This window comes from Gouania willdenowi, chromosome 4 (genome assembly GCF_900634775.1).
Source record: "Gouania willdenowi chromosome 4, fGouWil2.1, whole genome shotgun sequence".
In the NCBI taxonomy this organism is placed as follows: domain Eukaryota; kingdom Metazoa; phylum Chordata; class Actinopteri; order Blenniiformes; family Gobiesocidae; genus Gouania; species Gouania willdenowi.
In genome coordinates, this window is record NC_041047.1 from 34,851,268 (window position 1) to 34,869,951 (window position 18,684).

Consider the following 18,684-nt stretch of genomic DNA (forward strand, 5'->3'; position numbering starts at 1 on the left):
TTCTTTTCAACAAAGTCACAGAACATCAGACTTGTATGTTCATAGGTCGGTGCTTTTATTTTGAAGTCCGTCCTTGGACTGCATTACTGTACTATCGTCAATAAACGAGGCTCTGCTTTGACCGCAGTGCATGTTGTCGGTTTAAAAACACTGACTTAATAACTTCAGTCAGACTTTTCTGACTAAATTCAACTGAAAAACAGAAAAAGAAACAGACGTTATCATTCACAGCTCTATATCTATATATCTATATCTATCTGTCTCCGCTGTGACGCATCATTTTATTCTAAAGGACGGGACGTCAGTGACTCACTATAAATACATTAAACAGCCACACAGGGACAGATATTAATACATAAATCAATACAGATATTAAAGTGATCTTCCTCTCAGTTCGTGTGTAAAGGAAGCGTCTCCATAATCGGAGCTGGACGCCTTACGCACAGGCGCGTGCACATCAGCCGACGTGTGAAAATATTTTGTTTTGTTTTTTATTATTATTTTGTTTTTGAAAAGTTATAATTTTTATTTAGTGAATTCAAAATGAGCAGAACAACGTGACCCCGAAAACAGGAACACGTGGGTCAGAATATGGATGGATGATGGATGGATGATGGATGGATGATGGATGGATGATGGATGGATGATGGATGATGGATGGATTTAATTCATATGTTAAACTATTTGAAGAGCAGATAAATCTATCACCTCTGATCACTGATCAGTATGACACGAGCGATACCTTGATACTGAGCATGCGCAGAGGGAGTTCAGCTTGAATTAAAAAAAGATTTTATTTTTATTTTTTTTATTTTAATTTGAAAACAAAGTAAATGTAGTTTATATAATGTTATGTAATATATAGTGTTGCTGCGCACTGGCACTACTTTCAGCAGCGGAGTGTTACAACAAAACCCAAAAACATCAATAAATTAATTAATCAATAAATAGTCTAATAATCTTAAAAATAAAATAAAACAAACACATCAATGATTCTGTTAAATGTCAGAAATTATTTACATTATGTAATATTTTTCAATAAATGTTAAATATTTAAATGTCTCCCTGAGGCTCACTGACACATTGTTGCCATGGTAACAATGTGAATAAAAAAACTGTGACGTTTCAAATTAAATGTTTTTTTCTTTTACTTTCAGAGACAAAAAAAAAAACAAAAAAAAAAAACGCTTTGACTAAAATTAAATCATCACTTTTAATCATTTCTCTCATCTTTTCTTTTTCAACATAAAGACTTGATTTTACCAGTAATATATAGTCTTTATGCTCTTTTTATTTTATTTTTATTTAATTTTCTTTAATTTCGTCTTTGAGCACTGTAAAAGCGCTATAAAAATAAAATTTATTATTATTATTATTATTATTATTATTATTATTATTAATAATTTATTTATTGTTGCTTTTTTACCAAAATGTTTCGTTAATTTAATTTATAAATGTTTCATTATTATTATTATTATTATTATTATTATTATTATTATTATTATTATTATTATTATTATTGATCAAATGAGAATTTTGACATTGTGTGAATTTATGGTGGTTTGAGCCGCAATTACATATTAAAACTTTATAAATATATTGTTTTAAAAAGTACTTTATTATGTTGAAACACTATTTATTATTATAAGAAATCAAGAAATATCTTTCAATGTTGATTAAAGAACGAAAAACCCCACAGATTAAATATTATTATAGATTATATATTATTATAGATTAAATATTATTATAGATTATATATTATTATAGATTAAATATTATTATAGATTATATATTATTATAGATTAAATATTATTATAGATTATATATTATTATAGATTAAATATTATTATAGATTATATATTATTATAGATTAAATATTATTATAGATTATATATTATTATAGATTAAATATTATTATAGATTATATATTATTATAGATTAAATATTATTATAGATTATGTATTATTATAGATTAAATATTATTATAGATTAAATATTATTATAGATTATATATTATTATAGATTAAATATTATTATAGATTAAATATTATTATAGATTATATATTATTATAGATGATGTATTATTAGATTATATATTATTATTGATTATATATTATTAGATTATATATTATTATAGATTAAATATTGTTGTAGATTATACATTATTAGACATTATAAATTATATATTATTATAGGTTATAGATGATTATAGATGATAGATTATATATTATTATATATTATTGATTATACATTATTATAGATTATAGATTAGGTATGATATATTGTAGATTATAGATCAGGCTCTAAATATTGATTCATTGATAAAAACAGTTTAAGTAAATCATTGATAATCATGTGCACTGTTTTGCGTGCACGCGCCTCCCTCAGCCTTTGATTGATCGATGAATTCACGTCACGTGATCTCTCAGGATGCGTTGCTCGTGTTTCTTGGAACAGGGCCGTGGGATGCTTGTGCGCATGCTCAGTTTGTCAGGTTTGCTGTTTTAAAGCGCGTTGGACCCGCCCCCTCCCACACTGCTCACAGACTGAGAAGCGGACCAACAACCCGTGCTCGTGCCCGTGCCTGCATGGTGTTCTGTGGATTATTGATTGATTGATTATTGATCAGAGATGCCGCGCTCGTTCCTGGTAAAGAGTAAGAGGGCGCACACCTACCACCAGCCCAGAGGCCTGGACCAGGACCAGGACCCGGACCTCAGCATGGACACCATCCTGGTCCACATCCGCTCAGGTGATCAAACTCTTTATTTCATCAATAATTAATTAATTTTCTGTCTATAAAAATGTTCTTTATGTAGGTTATTTATATATAATGTTATTTATATATATTAGGTTATTTATATATAATGTTATTTAAATATAATGTTGTTATTTATATATAATGTTATTTATATATAATGTTATTTATATATAATGTTATTTAAATATAATGTTGTTATTTATATATAATGTTATATATATTTAATATGGTTATTTATATATAATTAGGTTGAGCTACTCTGAACATAAATAATCACAAATCTATATATCTATGTGCAATAATTCACATTTAAAACACGTGGCTTTTATACCGTGTGAGTCGATGTCTAGTTATTATTATAAATGTTTTTTGTTTGTTTGTTTTTTTTAAATATTAGTATTTGACATTGTTGTATCTGAGTTTAATGTTTTATTGTGCAGCGCTTTGGTCAAACCTTGTTTGTGTTAAATGTGTTTAATATAAATAAACTGTTATATTAATGTATCTCACCAACAGGTCAATTTATATTTTTATATCGCATGTTATTATGTTGTATATAATATAGAGAGTATTATAATATGACATATGTATATTTATTTTCACTATATTTTATTTAAGTGTGTGTTCATTCTTGGAGAACGTAGAATGACAATAAAACTCTATTATTATTTATATTATTATAAATGTTTTAAATTAAAGGCTGTGCACGTGCTTATTTATTCATTTATTTATTTATATCATATCCTTCTCAAATATGTAAGGACGGAATATTTTCTTCCGTTTTATTAATATTTTAAACCCGTTCATTGTTGAATCTATTCCACCACCTTTACCTCCGTGTCTCCTTTAGAGCCTGCAGATAAACCCTCAGAGGACCAACCGGACCCGGACTGGAGGGGGTTCGGACCCCCCCCGCCGGACTTCTCCCCCCGCTCCCCCTTCACCTACACGCACAGTCCGGAGAGCCTGTGCGCGTGCGCCCCCTCCCCGGAATATGAAGATTATTGGAGGCCCCCCTCACCGTCTGCCTCCCCAGGTACACACACACACACACACACACACACACACACACACACACACACACACACGCACACACGCACACACACACACACACACACACACACACACACACACGCACACACGCACACCTAAATCCTGAATGTTAATTAATTAATTATTGCTTGATTAATTAATTAATTAATTAATTAAGCAATTGGTGAAAATTCCTTAACTTTGCAACGTCATTTATCAGATTTCTGTGGGATAATTTGTGAGAATTTTGCAGGTTTAAAAAAAAAGAAAAGTGAATTAATATTACTGTAAATAAAGTAGTACTGCAACCCCTGTCACACTTTATCTACAACTTTATTACATAATCCATAATAATTTACACCAAGTTATGTTTGTGCTGTGGGCCGGACCAGATGATCTGGTGGGCCGGATTTGGCCCGCGGGCCTTGAGTTTGACATAAAACAGATCGTCCATGGCAGAAAACGTCCAAATTCATCCATTTATATATATCTTTATATAGAATCTATCACAGTGTACTACATTATATATACAGTATATATATATATGTATATATATATATATACTATATATATATATGTATAAAGTCATGTCCACTGAATTCCTTTCCTTGTTTGTTTGTTTGTCAACAATCATGCTGACAATGTTTTTGTGTAATAGTTTATATTACAATTATGACATAAATACGTTTGTAATTGTAATTGAAAAAAATATGTTGCTGTTGTAATCGTACAGTAATTGAGTTCAGATAATTAACTTTGTAATTGTAATTGGTATGAACATTCTATAAAAACTGTCAATTACAATGTAATTAAAGTCAAACCATGTTACAGTTCTATGTCTGACACATATTTAGTTCAAATATGTTTCATTGATAAACTTTGTCACTTCTCTTTAAGATGATTTTACTATTTATTTAAAATAATATAAATCTATGGATATACTGAGAGAAAAAAGGCTCAGACGCCCACATATTAAATATTAATACCAATATATTCATTGATTAGGAAACCTAACAAGGTAATCAATAGATAATAGATAATATTTATTAGTGTATTTTACAGCTGATTATGGGTCAAAATGACCTGTTAGCATTAGAGATAATACTTCTTCATTTTAATTGTTTTTGGAAAAAATGCTGGCCACTGTAATCATATTTGAGTTGTAATTGAAAATGGATAATTGAAGATGCAATTGTAATTGAATAATGTAATTGACACCACTATTAATTCCCTTTTCTTCTTTCTTTCTTTCTTCCAGTGGACTCTGATAAATCTCTGGAGGACCCCCCACACTTTACGGTCCCGTTCCGGCCCTACGCCTGGCCCTGCCCCAGTAGCAGTAGCCTCGGTCTGGGTCCAGGTCCAGGTCAGCTGATCCAGCAGCAGAGCCTCCCCCCCCGGATGGAGCTGGACTGTAGGGCCTTCTTCCACCCGGGCCTGTACCGGGAGCCTGGGACCTACGGGGCCTACGGGGACTACCGGGGAACCGGTTCTCCTCTGCGTGGTAAAGAGCCGGAGCCCAAAGCCCAGTCTGAGCTGCTGGTGTCCAGCCTCCTCCTCAGTGGGGGGTGTTACACCTGTGTCAAGTGCAGCAAGGTCAATATATTCTATTTATTACATTTATATGAATTAATGCAGCGTTTCTTCATCTGCAGAAAATTGTATATATATATATATTTCTACATTAATGTCCCACAAATGGATTTTTATTATAATGAATAATTCACACAATATCCTCCTTATTAACAGTATAATTATACTTGCTAAATATTTTTTTTTAATTCTAAAATCAAACCTCATTTCAAGGCCTTTGAAAATCGCTTTTTACAATATTTTAAAATGTTCCTTTAAAATAATACAACAAACAAAAACAATAATGCAAAAAACGTTGTAGAATAAATTACATTGAAAGAAAAAAACTTTTTAAATGTGTTTTTTTCTGTACCATTAAATTATCATTTATGTAATATTTATCTTGTGTTTTTCTTTCTTTGTTTCTTCATTCTGTTCCTCTGTGTATATGAAGTTATGGCTTTTAATATGCTATCATGTTCATTGTTCTATTGCTCGTTGTATATGACATATAAGTGTGTTATATAATGTGTGCACTTCATTTAGTGTCTAAAAAACGGGAAAAAAAACCTCACTTTAAATGGAAACAGTTATTAATATCAGATATATTGTAGATTTTGACCATCTTGATGTCTTTGCAGAATATAAAAATATTTAGAAGTAAAAAAATATATATATATAATGAAAAAATTATGAGTTTTATTTGGAAAAAAATAGAATAAAATCAAAGGGACGTGAAATGTTCTAATTTTCCAAAAGTGAATGATGTGACGCTCCATAAACACTGTTTATATAAACAGACAGAGGTGTATTTATACATTATTATTATAAACATTATAATACATAATATATCATATACATTATTGCATTCTTTTATTTCCTCTTCTGTATCTTTTTGAAACTCAAGATTAAAGAATAAATATTCATATGTATTTCCTCTGCTCTCCCTCCAGGTGTTCTCCACTCCGCACGGGCTGGAGGTGCACGTGCGCAGGTCACACAGCGGCACGCGGCCATATGCGTGTGAAATGTGCGGGAAAACGTTCGGACACGCGGTCAGCCTGGAGCAGCACAAAGCCGTGCACTCTCAGGTGAACACACGCACGCACACGCAGTGGGACGTGCCTGCGCGTGCACCCTCGACTCTAAGCCGTTTATTTTTATTCATTTTATTTCCAGGAAAGAAGCTTCGACTGTAAAATCTGCGGGAAAAGCTTCAAACGCTCGTCCACGCTCTCCACGCACCTGCTCATCCACTCGGACACGCGCCCGTACCCGTGCCACTACTGCGGGAAGAGGTTCCACCAGAAGTCCGACATGAAGAAGCACACCTTCATACACACAGGTGGGTCACGTGACAGTGTCAGTCTGTTCATCCAAGCTGTGCGTAAAACACACGTGTGCGCAGAGTGCGCACGGTCATCTGGTATACCGCATATCGTCCCGGTGGGCCGGTTCGGTTTTTTGTTTCGTTTTTGACGAGCCAGTGGAAGTAGCCATGGCAACAGGTGATCACAAATGGTCCAAAAGTAGGATGAAAAATGTAGGAAAAAGGGAAAGAAGTGATTATTTAGATGAAAAATGGCCAAAAAATGAAAGAAACGACAAAAAAAAATAGGTATAAAAAAGTGTCAGAACTATTTGAAAAGGAAAAAGATAAAAAGAGTTTAAAAAGTTTTCCACTTTGAATTTTTTCTGGGGGAATAATAATTAAAATGAAGACATAAAGAGCCACATGTTGAGAATAACTGACTTAATAACTGCTTTTACATGGTGATAATATAGTGATAATATAGTGATATTACAGTGATAATGTAGTGATACTATAGTGATGATAATATAGTAATAATATAGTGATAATATAGTGATAATGTAGTGATAATATAGTGATAATATAGTGATAATATAGTGATAATATAATGATAATATAGTGATAATATAGTGATAATGTAGTGATACTATAGTGATAATATAGTGATTATGTAGTGATAATATAGTGATAATATAGTGATTATGTAGTGATAATATAGTGATAATATAGTGATATTACAGTGATAATATAGTGATACTATAGTGATGATAATATAGTGATAATATAGTGATAATATAGTGATAATGTAGTGATAATATAGTGATAATATAGTGATAATATAATGATAATATAGTGATAATATAGTGATAATGTAGTGATACTATAGTGATAATATAGTGATTATGTAGTGATAATATAGTGATAATATAGTGATAATATAATGATAATATAATGATAATATAGTGATAATATAATGATAATATAGTGATAATATAATGATAATATAGTGATAATATAATGATAATATAATGATAATATAATGATAATATAATGATAATATAGTGATAATATAGTGATAATATAATGATAATATAATGATAATATAGTGATAATATAATAATAATATAGTGATAATATAATGATAATATAGTGATAATATAGTGATAATATAATGATAATATAATGATAATATAGTGATAATATAATGATAATATAGTGATAATATAATGATAATATAGTGATAATATAGTGATAATATAGTGATAATATAATGATAATATAGTGATAATATAGTGATAATATAATGATAATATAATGATAATATAGTGATAATATAATGATAATATAGTGATAATATAATGATAATATAATGATAATATAGTGATAATATAATGATAATATCGTGATAATATAGTGATTATGTAGTGATAATATAGTGATAATATAGTGATTATGTAGTGATAATATATTGATAATATAGTGATAATATAATGATAATATAGTGATAATATAATGATAATATAATGATAATATAATGATAATATAGTGATAATATAGTGATAATATAGTGATAATGTAGTGATAATATAATAATAATATAGTGATAATATAGTGATAATATAGTGATAATATAATGATAATATAATGATAATATAGTGATAATATAATGATAATATAGTGATATATTAATGATAATATAGTGATAATATAGTGATAATATAGTGATAATATAATGATAATATAGTGATAATATAGTGATAATATAATGATAATATAATGATAATATAGTGATAATATAATGATAATATAGTGATAATATAATGATAATATAATGATAATATAATGATAATATAGTGATTATGTAGTGATAATATAGTGATAATATATTGATAATGTAGTGATACTATAGTGATAATATAATGATAATATAGTGATAATATAATGATAATATCGTGATAATATAGTGATTATGTAGTGATAATATAGTGATAATATAGTGATTATGTAGTGATAATATATTGATAATATAATGATAATATAGTGATAATATAGTGATAATATAGTGATAATATAATGATAATATAGTGATAATATAATGATAATATAGTGATAATATAATGATAATATAGTGATAATATAATGATAATATAGTGATAATATAATGATAATATAGTGATAATATAGTGATAATGTAGTGATAATATAGTGATAATATAATGATAATATAGTGATAATATAGTGATAATGTAGTGATAATATAGTGATAATATAATGATAATATAGTGATAATATAATGATAATATAGTGATAATATAATGATAATATAATGATAATATAATGATAATATAATGATAATATAGTGATAATATAGTGATAATATAGTGATTATGTAGTGATAATATAGTGATAATATAATGATAATATAGTGATAATATAGTGATAATATAGTGATAATGTAGTGATAATATAGTGATAATATAATGATAATATAGTGATACTGTAGTGATAATATAATGATAATATAGTGATAATATAATGATAATATAGTGATAATATAATGATAATATAATGATAATATAGTGATAATATAATGATAATATAATGATAATATAATGATAATATAATGATAATATAGTGATAATATCGTGATAATATAGTGATAATATAGTGATAATGTAGTGATAATATAGTGATAATATAATGATATATAGTGATAATATAATGATAATATAATTATAATATAGTGATAATATCGTGATAATATAGTGATGATATAGTGATGATATAGTGATAATGTAGTGATAATATAGTGATAATATAATGATAATATAATGACAATATAGTGATAATATAATGATAATATAATGATAATATAGTGATAATATAGTGATAATATAGTGATAATATAGTGATAATGTAGTGATAATATAGTGATAATATAATGATAATATAGTGATACTGTAGTGATAATATAATGATAATATAGTGATAATATAATGATAATATAATGATAATATAGTGATAATATAATGATAATATAATGATAATATAATGATAATATAATGATAATATAGTGATAATATCGTGATAATATAGTGATAATATAGTGATAATGTAGTGATAATATAGTGATAATATAATGATATATAGTGATAATATAATGATAATATAATGATAATATAGTGATAATATCGTGATAATATAGTGATGATATAGTGATGATATAGTGATAATGTAGTGATAATATAGTGATAATATAATGATAATATAATGATAATATAGTGATAATATAATGATAATATAATGATAATATAGTGATAATATAGTGATAATATAGTGATAATATAATGATAATATAGTGATAATATAGTGATAATATAATGATAATATAATGATAATATAGTGATAATATAGTGATAATATCGTGATAATATAGTGATAATATATGTGATATATATGATAATATAGTGATAATATAGTGATAATATAGTGATAATGTAATGATAATATAGTGATAATATAATGATAATATCGTGATAATATAGTGATAATATAGTGATAATCTAATGATAATATAGTGATAATATCGTGATAATATAGTGATAATATAGTGATAATATAGTGATGATATAGTGATAATATAGTGATAATATAGTGATAATATAATGATAATATAGTGATAATATAATGATAATATAGTGATAATATAATGATAATATAGTGATAATATAGTGATAATATAATGATAATATAGTGATAATATAATGATAATATAGTGATAATATAATGATAATATAGTGATAATATAATGATAATATAATGATAATATAGTGATAATATAATGATAATATAATGATAATATAGTGATAATATAATGATAATATAGTGATAATATAATGATAATATAATGATAATATAGTGATGATATAGTGATAATATAGTGATAATATAATGATAATATAGTGATAATATAGTGATAATATAATGATAATATAGTGATAATATCGTGATAATATAATGATAATATAGTGATAATATAATGATAATATAGTGATAATATAATGATAATATAATGATCATATAATGATAATATAATGATAATATAGTGATGATATAGTGATAATATAGTGATAATATAATGATAATATAGTGATAATATAGTGATAATATAATGATAATATAGTGATAATATCGTGATAATATAATGATAATATAGTGATAATATAATGATAATATAGTGATAATATATTTATTTATATAGTGATAATATAATATAATTTTTGTGTATTTTACGCACTCTCCATAAACAGGAACACTGAGAAAATCATGGGACCTTCTTCTGATCGGATCATTCAGTGAATGTTTCTCCTTTCGCAGGTGAAAAACCTCACAAATGTCAGGTGTGTGGGAAAGCGTTCAGCCAGAGCTCCAACCTGATCACACACAGCAGGAAACACACCGGATACAAACCGTTCGGATGCTCCATGTGCGCTAAAGGCTTCCAGAGGAAAGTGGACCTGCGGAGGCACCGTGAGACGCAGCACGGCCTCAAATAACAGGAAACAACAGGAAACAACAGGAAAGAACAGGAAAGAATGGGAAACAACAGGAAACAATGGGAAATAACAGGAAATAATGGGAAACAACAGGAAACAACAGGAAAGAACAGGAAACAACGGGAAATAACAAGAAATAACAGGAAACAACGGGAAACAAAAGGAAACAACAGGAAAGAATGGGAAACAACAGGAAACAACAGGAAACAGCAGGAAATAACAGGAAGTAACAGGAAAGAACGGGAAACAACAGGAAACGACAGGAAACAACAGGAAACAACAGGAAAGAACGGGAAACAACAGGAAACAACAGGAAAGAACGGGAAACAACAGGAAACAACAGGAAACAACGGGAAATAACAGGAAAGAATGGGAAACAACAGGAAACAATGGGAAATAACAGGAAATAACGAGAAACAACAGGAAACAACAGGAAAGAACAGGAAACAACGGGAAACAAAAGGAAACAACAGGAAAGAATGGGAAACAACAGGAAACAGCGGGAAATAACAGGAAGTAACAGGAAAGAACGGGAAACAACAGGAAACAACAGGAAATAACAGGAAATAACAAGAAAGAACAGGAAAGAACAGGAAACAATGGAAAATAACAGGAAATAACAGGAAACAACAGGAAAGAACGGGAAACAACAGGAAAGAACAGGAAAGAACAGGAAACAACAGGAAAGAACAGGAAAGAACAAGAAAGAACAGGAAAGAACAGGAAACAACGGGAAATAACGGGAAAGAACAGGAAACAACAGGAAAGAACGGGAAACAACGGGAAATAACAGGAAACAACGGGAAACCACAGGAAACAACGGGAAACAATGGGAAAGAACAGGAAACAACAGGAAACAACAGGAAATAACGGGAAATAACAGGAAATAACAGGAAATAACGGGAAACCACAGGAAACAACGGGAAAGAACAGGAAACAACGGGAAGAACATGTAATAACAGGAAATAACAAGAAAGAACAGGAAATAACAGGAAACAAAAGGAAACATTGGGAAATAACAGGAAATAAAATGAAATAAAGGACAGAGGAGCCGCGTTATTGCGTCCGTTTTAGGACCTGAATTCATTCATTTTTTATTTTAATTTTTAATACGTGAATATGTTTAATTTATCTTATTTATAAAGAAATATTTAAGAAACAGAAAAACACATTTTAAAGGAAAAAACAAACAGATTTAAGCTGCGAAATAAATGAAACATGATTTTATTAAAGATGAAAAATGTGTAAATATGTAATAAACTCATCTTTAATTTCAGCCTCTTTTATCCATGTTTATGAAATAAACACTGTGTTCTTATTCCATTATGTTGGATTTGTTTTAAAATCAAAGAAACGAAAGTTTATCTAATATTGAAGCTCCTTATTTCTGCCATAAAAAAAACAATAGCAAAAAGTTAAATAACAATAATATATTTTTAAGTCAAAATTATGATGTTATCTCATATGAGATCATTATTAGTATCTCATAATTAATATTATACTACGTAGTATATCATAATTATGAGATACTAAGTAATCTCATAATTATTATACTACTAGTATCTCATAATTACGACATAATAGACTATTATTATTATATTATAATGGCAGAAACTGGCTTTCATATTAGATAAACTTTTATTTCCTTGATTTAGAAATCTCGTAATTCTCATAATTATGAGATAATAAATCATCTCATAGTTATGACTTACCATCTCATGATCATGACATACTATGATAGATACATAGATATTATGAGATACTTTTCATTTTGCCAATTTTTTTAATTATTATTTTACTATTCCTATTTTTTATTTTTATTTTTAAATGGCATAAAAAGGTTTATAGATAAAGAAAACCAGAGGAGAAAGTAATAGATTACAAGTACTCACATTACTGTAATTCAGTTGCTTTTGTGGGTACTTAAGTACAATTACATGTATGTTTAAAATAAGTAAAGTCATTAATTACATTTCTACACCCAACCATTACTGAGTAAATTATTATTATTTTATTTTAAAATGTTTATTAAACTACAAAAAATTAAACAATCAAATGCATCACATCATAGCCGACCAATCAGATTAAACATAATGCATCACATCATAGCCGACCAATCAGATTAAACATAACGCATCACATCATAGCCGACCAATCAGATTAAACAACGCATCACATCATAGCCGACCAATCAGATTAAACATAATGCATCACATCATAGCCGACCAATCAGATTAAACAACGCATCACATCATAGCCGACCAATCAGATTAAACATAACGCATCACATCATAGCCGACCAATCAGATTAAACATAACGCATCACATCATAGCCGACCAATCAGATTAAACGTAACGCATCACATCATAGCTGACTAATCAGATTAAAGTAATGTATCACATCATAGCAGACTAATCAGATTAAACGTAATGTATCACATCATAGCCGACCAATCAGATTAAACGTAACGCATCACATCATAGCCGACCAATCAGATTAAACGTAACCCATCACATCATAGCCGACCAATCAGATTAAACGTAACGCATCACATCATAGCAGACTAATCAGATTAAACATAACGCATCACATCATAGCCGACCAATCAGATTAAACATAACGCATCACATCATAGCCGACCAATCAGATTAAACATAACGCATCACATCATAGCCGACCAATCAGATTAAACGTAACGCATCACATCATAGCCGACCAATCAGATTAAACGTAACGCATCACATCATAGCTGACTAATCAGATTAAAGTAATGTATCACATCATAGCAGACTAATCAGATTAAACGTAATGTATCACATCATAGCCGACCAATCAGATTAAACAACGCATCACATCATAGCCGACCAATCAGATTAAACATAACGCATCACATCATAGCCGACCAATCAGATTAAACATAACGCATCACATCATAGCCGACCAATCAGATTAAACGTAACGCATCACATCATAGCTGACTAATCAGATTAAAGTAATGTATCACATCATAGCAGACTAATCAGATTAAACGTAATGTATCACATCATAGCCGACCAATCAGATTAAACGTAACGCATCACATCATAGCCGACCAATCAGATTAAACGTAACCCATCACATCATAGCCGACCAATCAGATTAAACGTAACGCATCACATCATAGCAGACTAATCAGATTAAACATAACGCATCACATCATAGCCGACCAATCAGATTAAACATAACGTATCACATCATAGCCGACCAATCAGATTAAACATAACGCATCACATCATAGCCGACCAATCAGATTAAACATAACGCATCACATCATAGCCGACCAATCAGATTAAACGTAACGCATCACATCATAGCCGACCAATCAGATTAAACGTAACGCATCACATCATAGCCGACCAATCAGATTAAACGTAACCCATCACATCATAGCCGACCAATCAGATTAAACGTAACGCATCACATCATAGCAGACTAATCAGATTAAACGTAACGCATCACATCATAGCAGACTAATCAGATTAAACATAACGCATCACATCATAGCCGACCAATCAGATTAAACATAACGTATCACATCATAGCCGACCAATCAGATTAAACATAACGCATCACATCATAGCCGACCAATCAGATTAAACATAACGCATCACATCATAGCCGACCAATCAGATTAAACATAACGCATCACATCATAGCCGACCAATCAGATTAAACGTAACGCATCACATCATAGCCGACCAATCAGATTAAACGTAACGCATCACATCATAGCCGACCAATCAGATTAAACGTAACGCATCACATCATAGCTGACTAATCAGATTAAAGTAATGTATCACATCATAGCAGACTAATCAGATTAAACGTAATGTATCACATCATAGCCGACCAATCAGATTAAACGTAACGCATCACATCATAGCCGACCAATCAGATTAAACGTAACCCATCACATCATAGCAGACCAATCAGATTAAACGTAACGCATCACATCATAGCAGACCAATCAGATTAAACGTAACGCATCACATCATAGCCGACCAATCAGATTAAACGTAACGCATCACATCATAGCCGACCAATCAGATTAAACGTAACGCATCACATCATAGCAGACTAATCAGATTAAACGTAACGCATCACATCATAGCCGACCAATCAGATTAAACGTAACGCATCACATCATAGCTGACTAATCAGATTAAACGTAACGCATCACATCATATCTGACTAATCAGATTAAAGTAATGTATCACATCATAGCTGACTAATCAGATTAAACGTAATGTATCACATCATAGCTGACTAATCAGATTAAACGTAATGTATCACATCATAGCAGACTAATCAGATTAAAGTAATGTATCACATCATAGCCGACCAATCAGATTAAACGTAACGCATCACATCATATCTGACTAATCAGATTAAACGTAATGTATCACATCATAGCCGACCAATCAGATTAAACGTAATGTATCACATCATAGCTGACTAATCAGATTAAAGTAATGTATCACATCATCAAATGTATTTATACTTAAAAGACTGATAATTTATTTATATTTTGAATTGAATTAATTGGTGATATTTTATTTATAAAATAATTGTTAAACCTTTTATTTTCTACAGATGCTTTTGTGAAAAATAAATTCAGTTCTAATTGTGGTAGATTGTGTTTCTTCCTTTTTAAGTTTCTAATGAGATGTTTACTGTATGTAAGGGACCCGTACCAAGATTTATTACCAACAATGAACTACAGTAACTTTTACTTTAACTAATATTTAATTGAGCTACTTTTTATTTGTACTTGAGTATTTTATATATGATGACTTTAAATCCAGTATTTCTACTTGAGTAAATATTAGGCCTGGGCAATATATCGAGATTCAAGATATGTCAAGTTTTTATTTTATTTTGGCGATATAGAAAATTACAATAACGGATAAATCGATTTGTTTTAATTTCATAGCTTTTTTTGTATTAAAATACTTATTTTAGGAGATGTTTCTTTCTCTACTCCTCAGAACATAGATAGATGAACACTGTGTGTGTTCTCACAGACATTTATCTAAACAACACACACTACAGGGCTCACTCACACGTGCTGTCCCTTAGAGGCTGTTTGCCCTTAGATGCATAAACTGGTCAAAAATGACCCAGTGACATTTTTTTCTTGCAATATTTTCGTAATGAAAATTTGTTATAATTTCATATTCGATGTATTCCTCAAAAAACAAAAAAAATAATTGACCTTTTATACATTTTTTAAAAAATGCTTTTGTATTACTACCACAAAGTTCCATAAGTGGGTCAAAATGACCAGCATGTATTACTTAATAAATCTCATGAAATCCTTTGATTCTAATCAACTGTTGCTGTGAGGAACCACACACTGTAAATATTATCATCTTTCAACAATGTATTTAATTTTCAACAACATACTTGCACATTCGTGTGTGTGTGTGTGTGTGTGTGTGTGGAAGAGTATGTGCTATTATCATGTAATATTGTATTAAACTATTTATAGTTAGCTAACATTAGCTAGTGAACTAAGCTAACTAACATTACTGAATGTACTGTATGTGTGTGTGTGTGTGTGTGTTTTATTATCATGTCAGAATCAGAATCAGATTATTATTTTCCAAGTACAGTTTAAAAGCAGCACAAGGAATTTATCTGGCAGTTGGAGCAAAGAACACATACACCAACACACCGACGCAGCCATCTGCGGTGACATCATTTTAGGATGAAAAGTGGGAAAACGGGAGGAAAGGAGGGGAGAGGGGGAGAAAAGGCAGGTTCTAAACTGAGTTCTCTTTGGGGAGCACAGAGTAGAACTATGAGAAACATCCTCAGCGTACGCCAAAAACAAAACAAGACACAGTCACAACAAACTCAAGAAAATAGCATGTGGGCTAATAATAATGTAGTAGCCTTACATAGTTAGCTAACATTAGCTAGCGAATTGAGCTAGCTTACATTACTGTATGTACTGTATGTGTGTGTGTCATTCATGACTATTATTAGTTTTTATTCATTGTTTTATTCTAACACTAACTAGCTAACTAATCTAGCTAATATACTGTATCAGTGTGTGTGTCTGTGTGTGTTTGCACGTGTGTTTGCATTTTTCATATACTGAAGCTACACGTTGATTGATACATTTGCTTGTATCAATCAATATGTCTGTAATATTACATGTTATTTTATTTCATCCAAGGTGTGATGCAGCTACATACACAAAGGAAATGGTGCTACACACCTGAACTCACAATCTGAAATCTAAATCAAAATATTTAAACTTGTTACAAATGTTACAAAGTGAAAAATGAAAATAATTCAAACATGAAATCCTTCTTGTGTGTACAATACAAAACATAACATAAATGATAAGTCTTACCTTTGGAGTCAGACTTTATAAAGTTAAAAACAATTATATCCTATATATCACCATTTTCAGAAATTATATTGGGGTATGAATTTTGTTCCATATCGCCCAGCCCTATATATATATATATATATATATATATATATATATATATATATATATATATATATAATACTCTTTCTATCTGTGGTGGTTCAAATCAAGGACCAGGACTTTCCACCAGTTGTTGCTGTGATTGTGTTGATTACCCAGAATCCTCTGTTTGTTGTGACCATGGTTGGATGTTTAGACGTTCAACAGTTGGAGCAGATTTACAGTTAAATGTCTCTCACCCTCATGGCTGTTATTGGGAACCAGGAGGAACCAGTTTCTGTTGGGGGGTGGGGGGGGGGGGGGTCATGAACTGTAAACACAAGCTCAGCATCAGTTTTATGGAGAGTTTAAGACACATCACCTGATTCTAAATGTTATCACCTTTTTTAAGCACAATATATTCTGTTGGTGGAGAAACTGTAAACGTACATTAAACACAAAAAGTGTTGATGATGTGATTTGTTATCACTGTAAATAAAAATATCTTTTATAGGCCTATGGCCAGCACTAGAAAAATAATCATATATATATATACAGTATATGAATGGGGCCTCATTTTTCCAATGACTACTCCTCCGTTAATGCTCGTTGAATCGGGCTGTAATTATTATTATATATATATTCTATGAGCGGATGTCTAGAGCCTTTAGGAGACATTTTTTACTCAGTGGAACCGAGTCATTTGGTTGAATTCTTGGGAACGTGGTACGTACTATTCAGTGCAGAGACGTTCTGCGGGCCGTCCGTAATTCATCAGAACTTGTTTTTTAAAATATGATATAAGTGAGAAAAAAGTTGTCGTTGTCTCTGGAAATGTGTCAGAAGTGTTTTTGAACACATTTTAGGGATGTACGCTGGTGACAATTTTTGCAATTTATCGAAAACACGTAATTATCAAAACAATATATTTCAAAAAAGTATTTGATGTCATATTTGATATCAAAATGTTGACAATAATGACACACA

At 29.9% G+C, this 18,684-nt stretch overlaps 1 protein-coding gene across 1 annotated transcript; it reads left to right on the top strand.

Moving 5' to 3' along the window:
- The first annotated feature begins 2,549 nt into the window (after positions 1-2,549).
- Positions 2,550-11,430, top strand: LOC114462216 (zinc finger protein Gfi-1-like). The gene is made up of 6 exons (XM_028444912.1): positions 2,550-2,752; positions 3,612-3,797; positions 5,052-5,389; positions 6,319-6,456; positions 6,545-6,710; positions 11,055-11,430. Exons 1-6 carry the CDS (start codon positions 2,632-2,634, stop codon positions 11,231-11,233), a joined length of 1,128 nt encoding a protein of 375 aa, XP_028300713.1. The 5' UTR covers positions 2,550-2,631; the 3' UTR covers positions 11,234-11,430.
- The last annotated feature ends 7,254 nt before the right edge of the window (positions 11,431-18,684 follow it).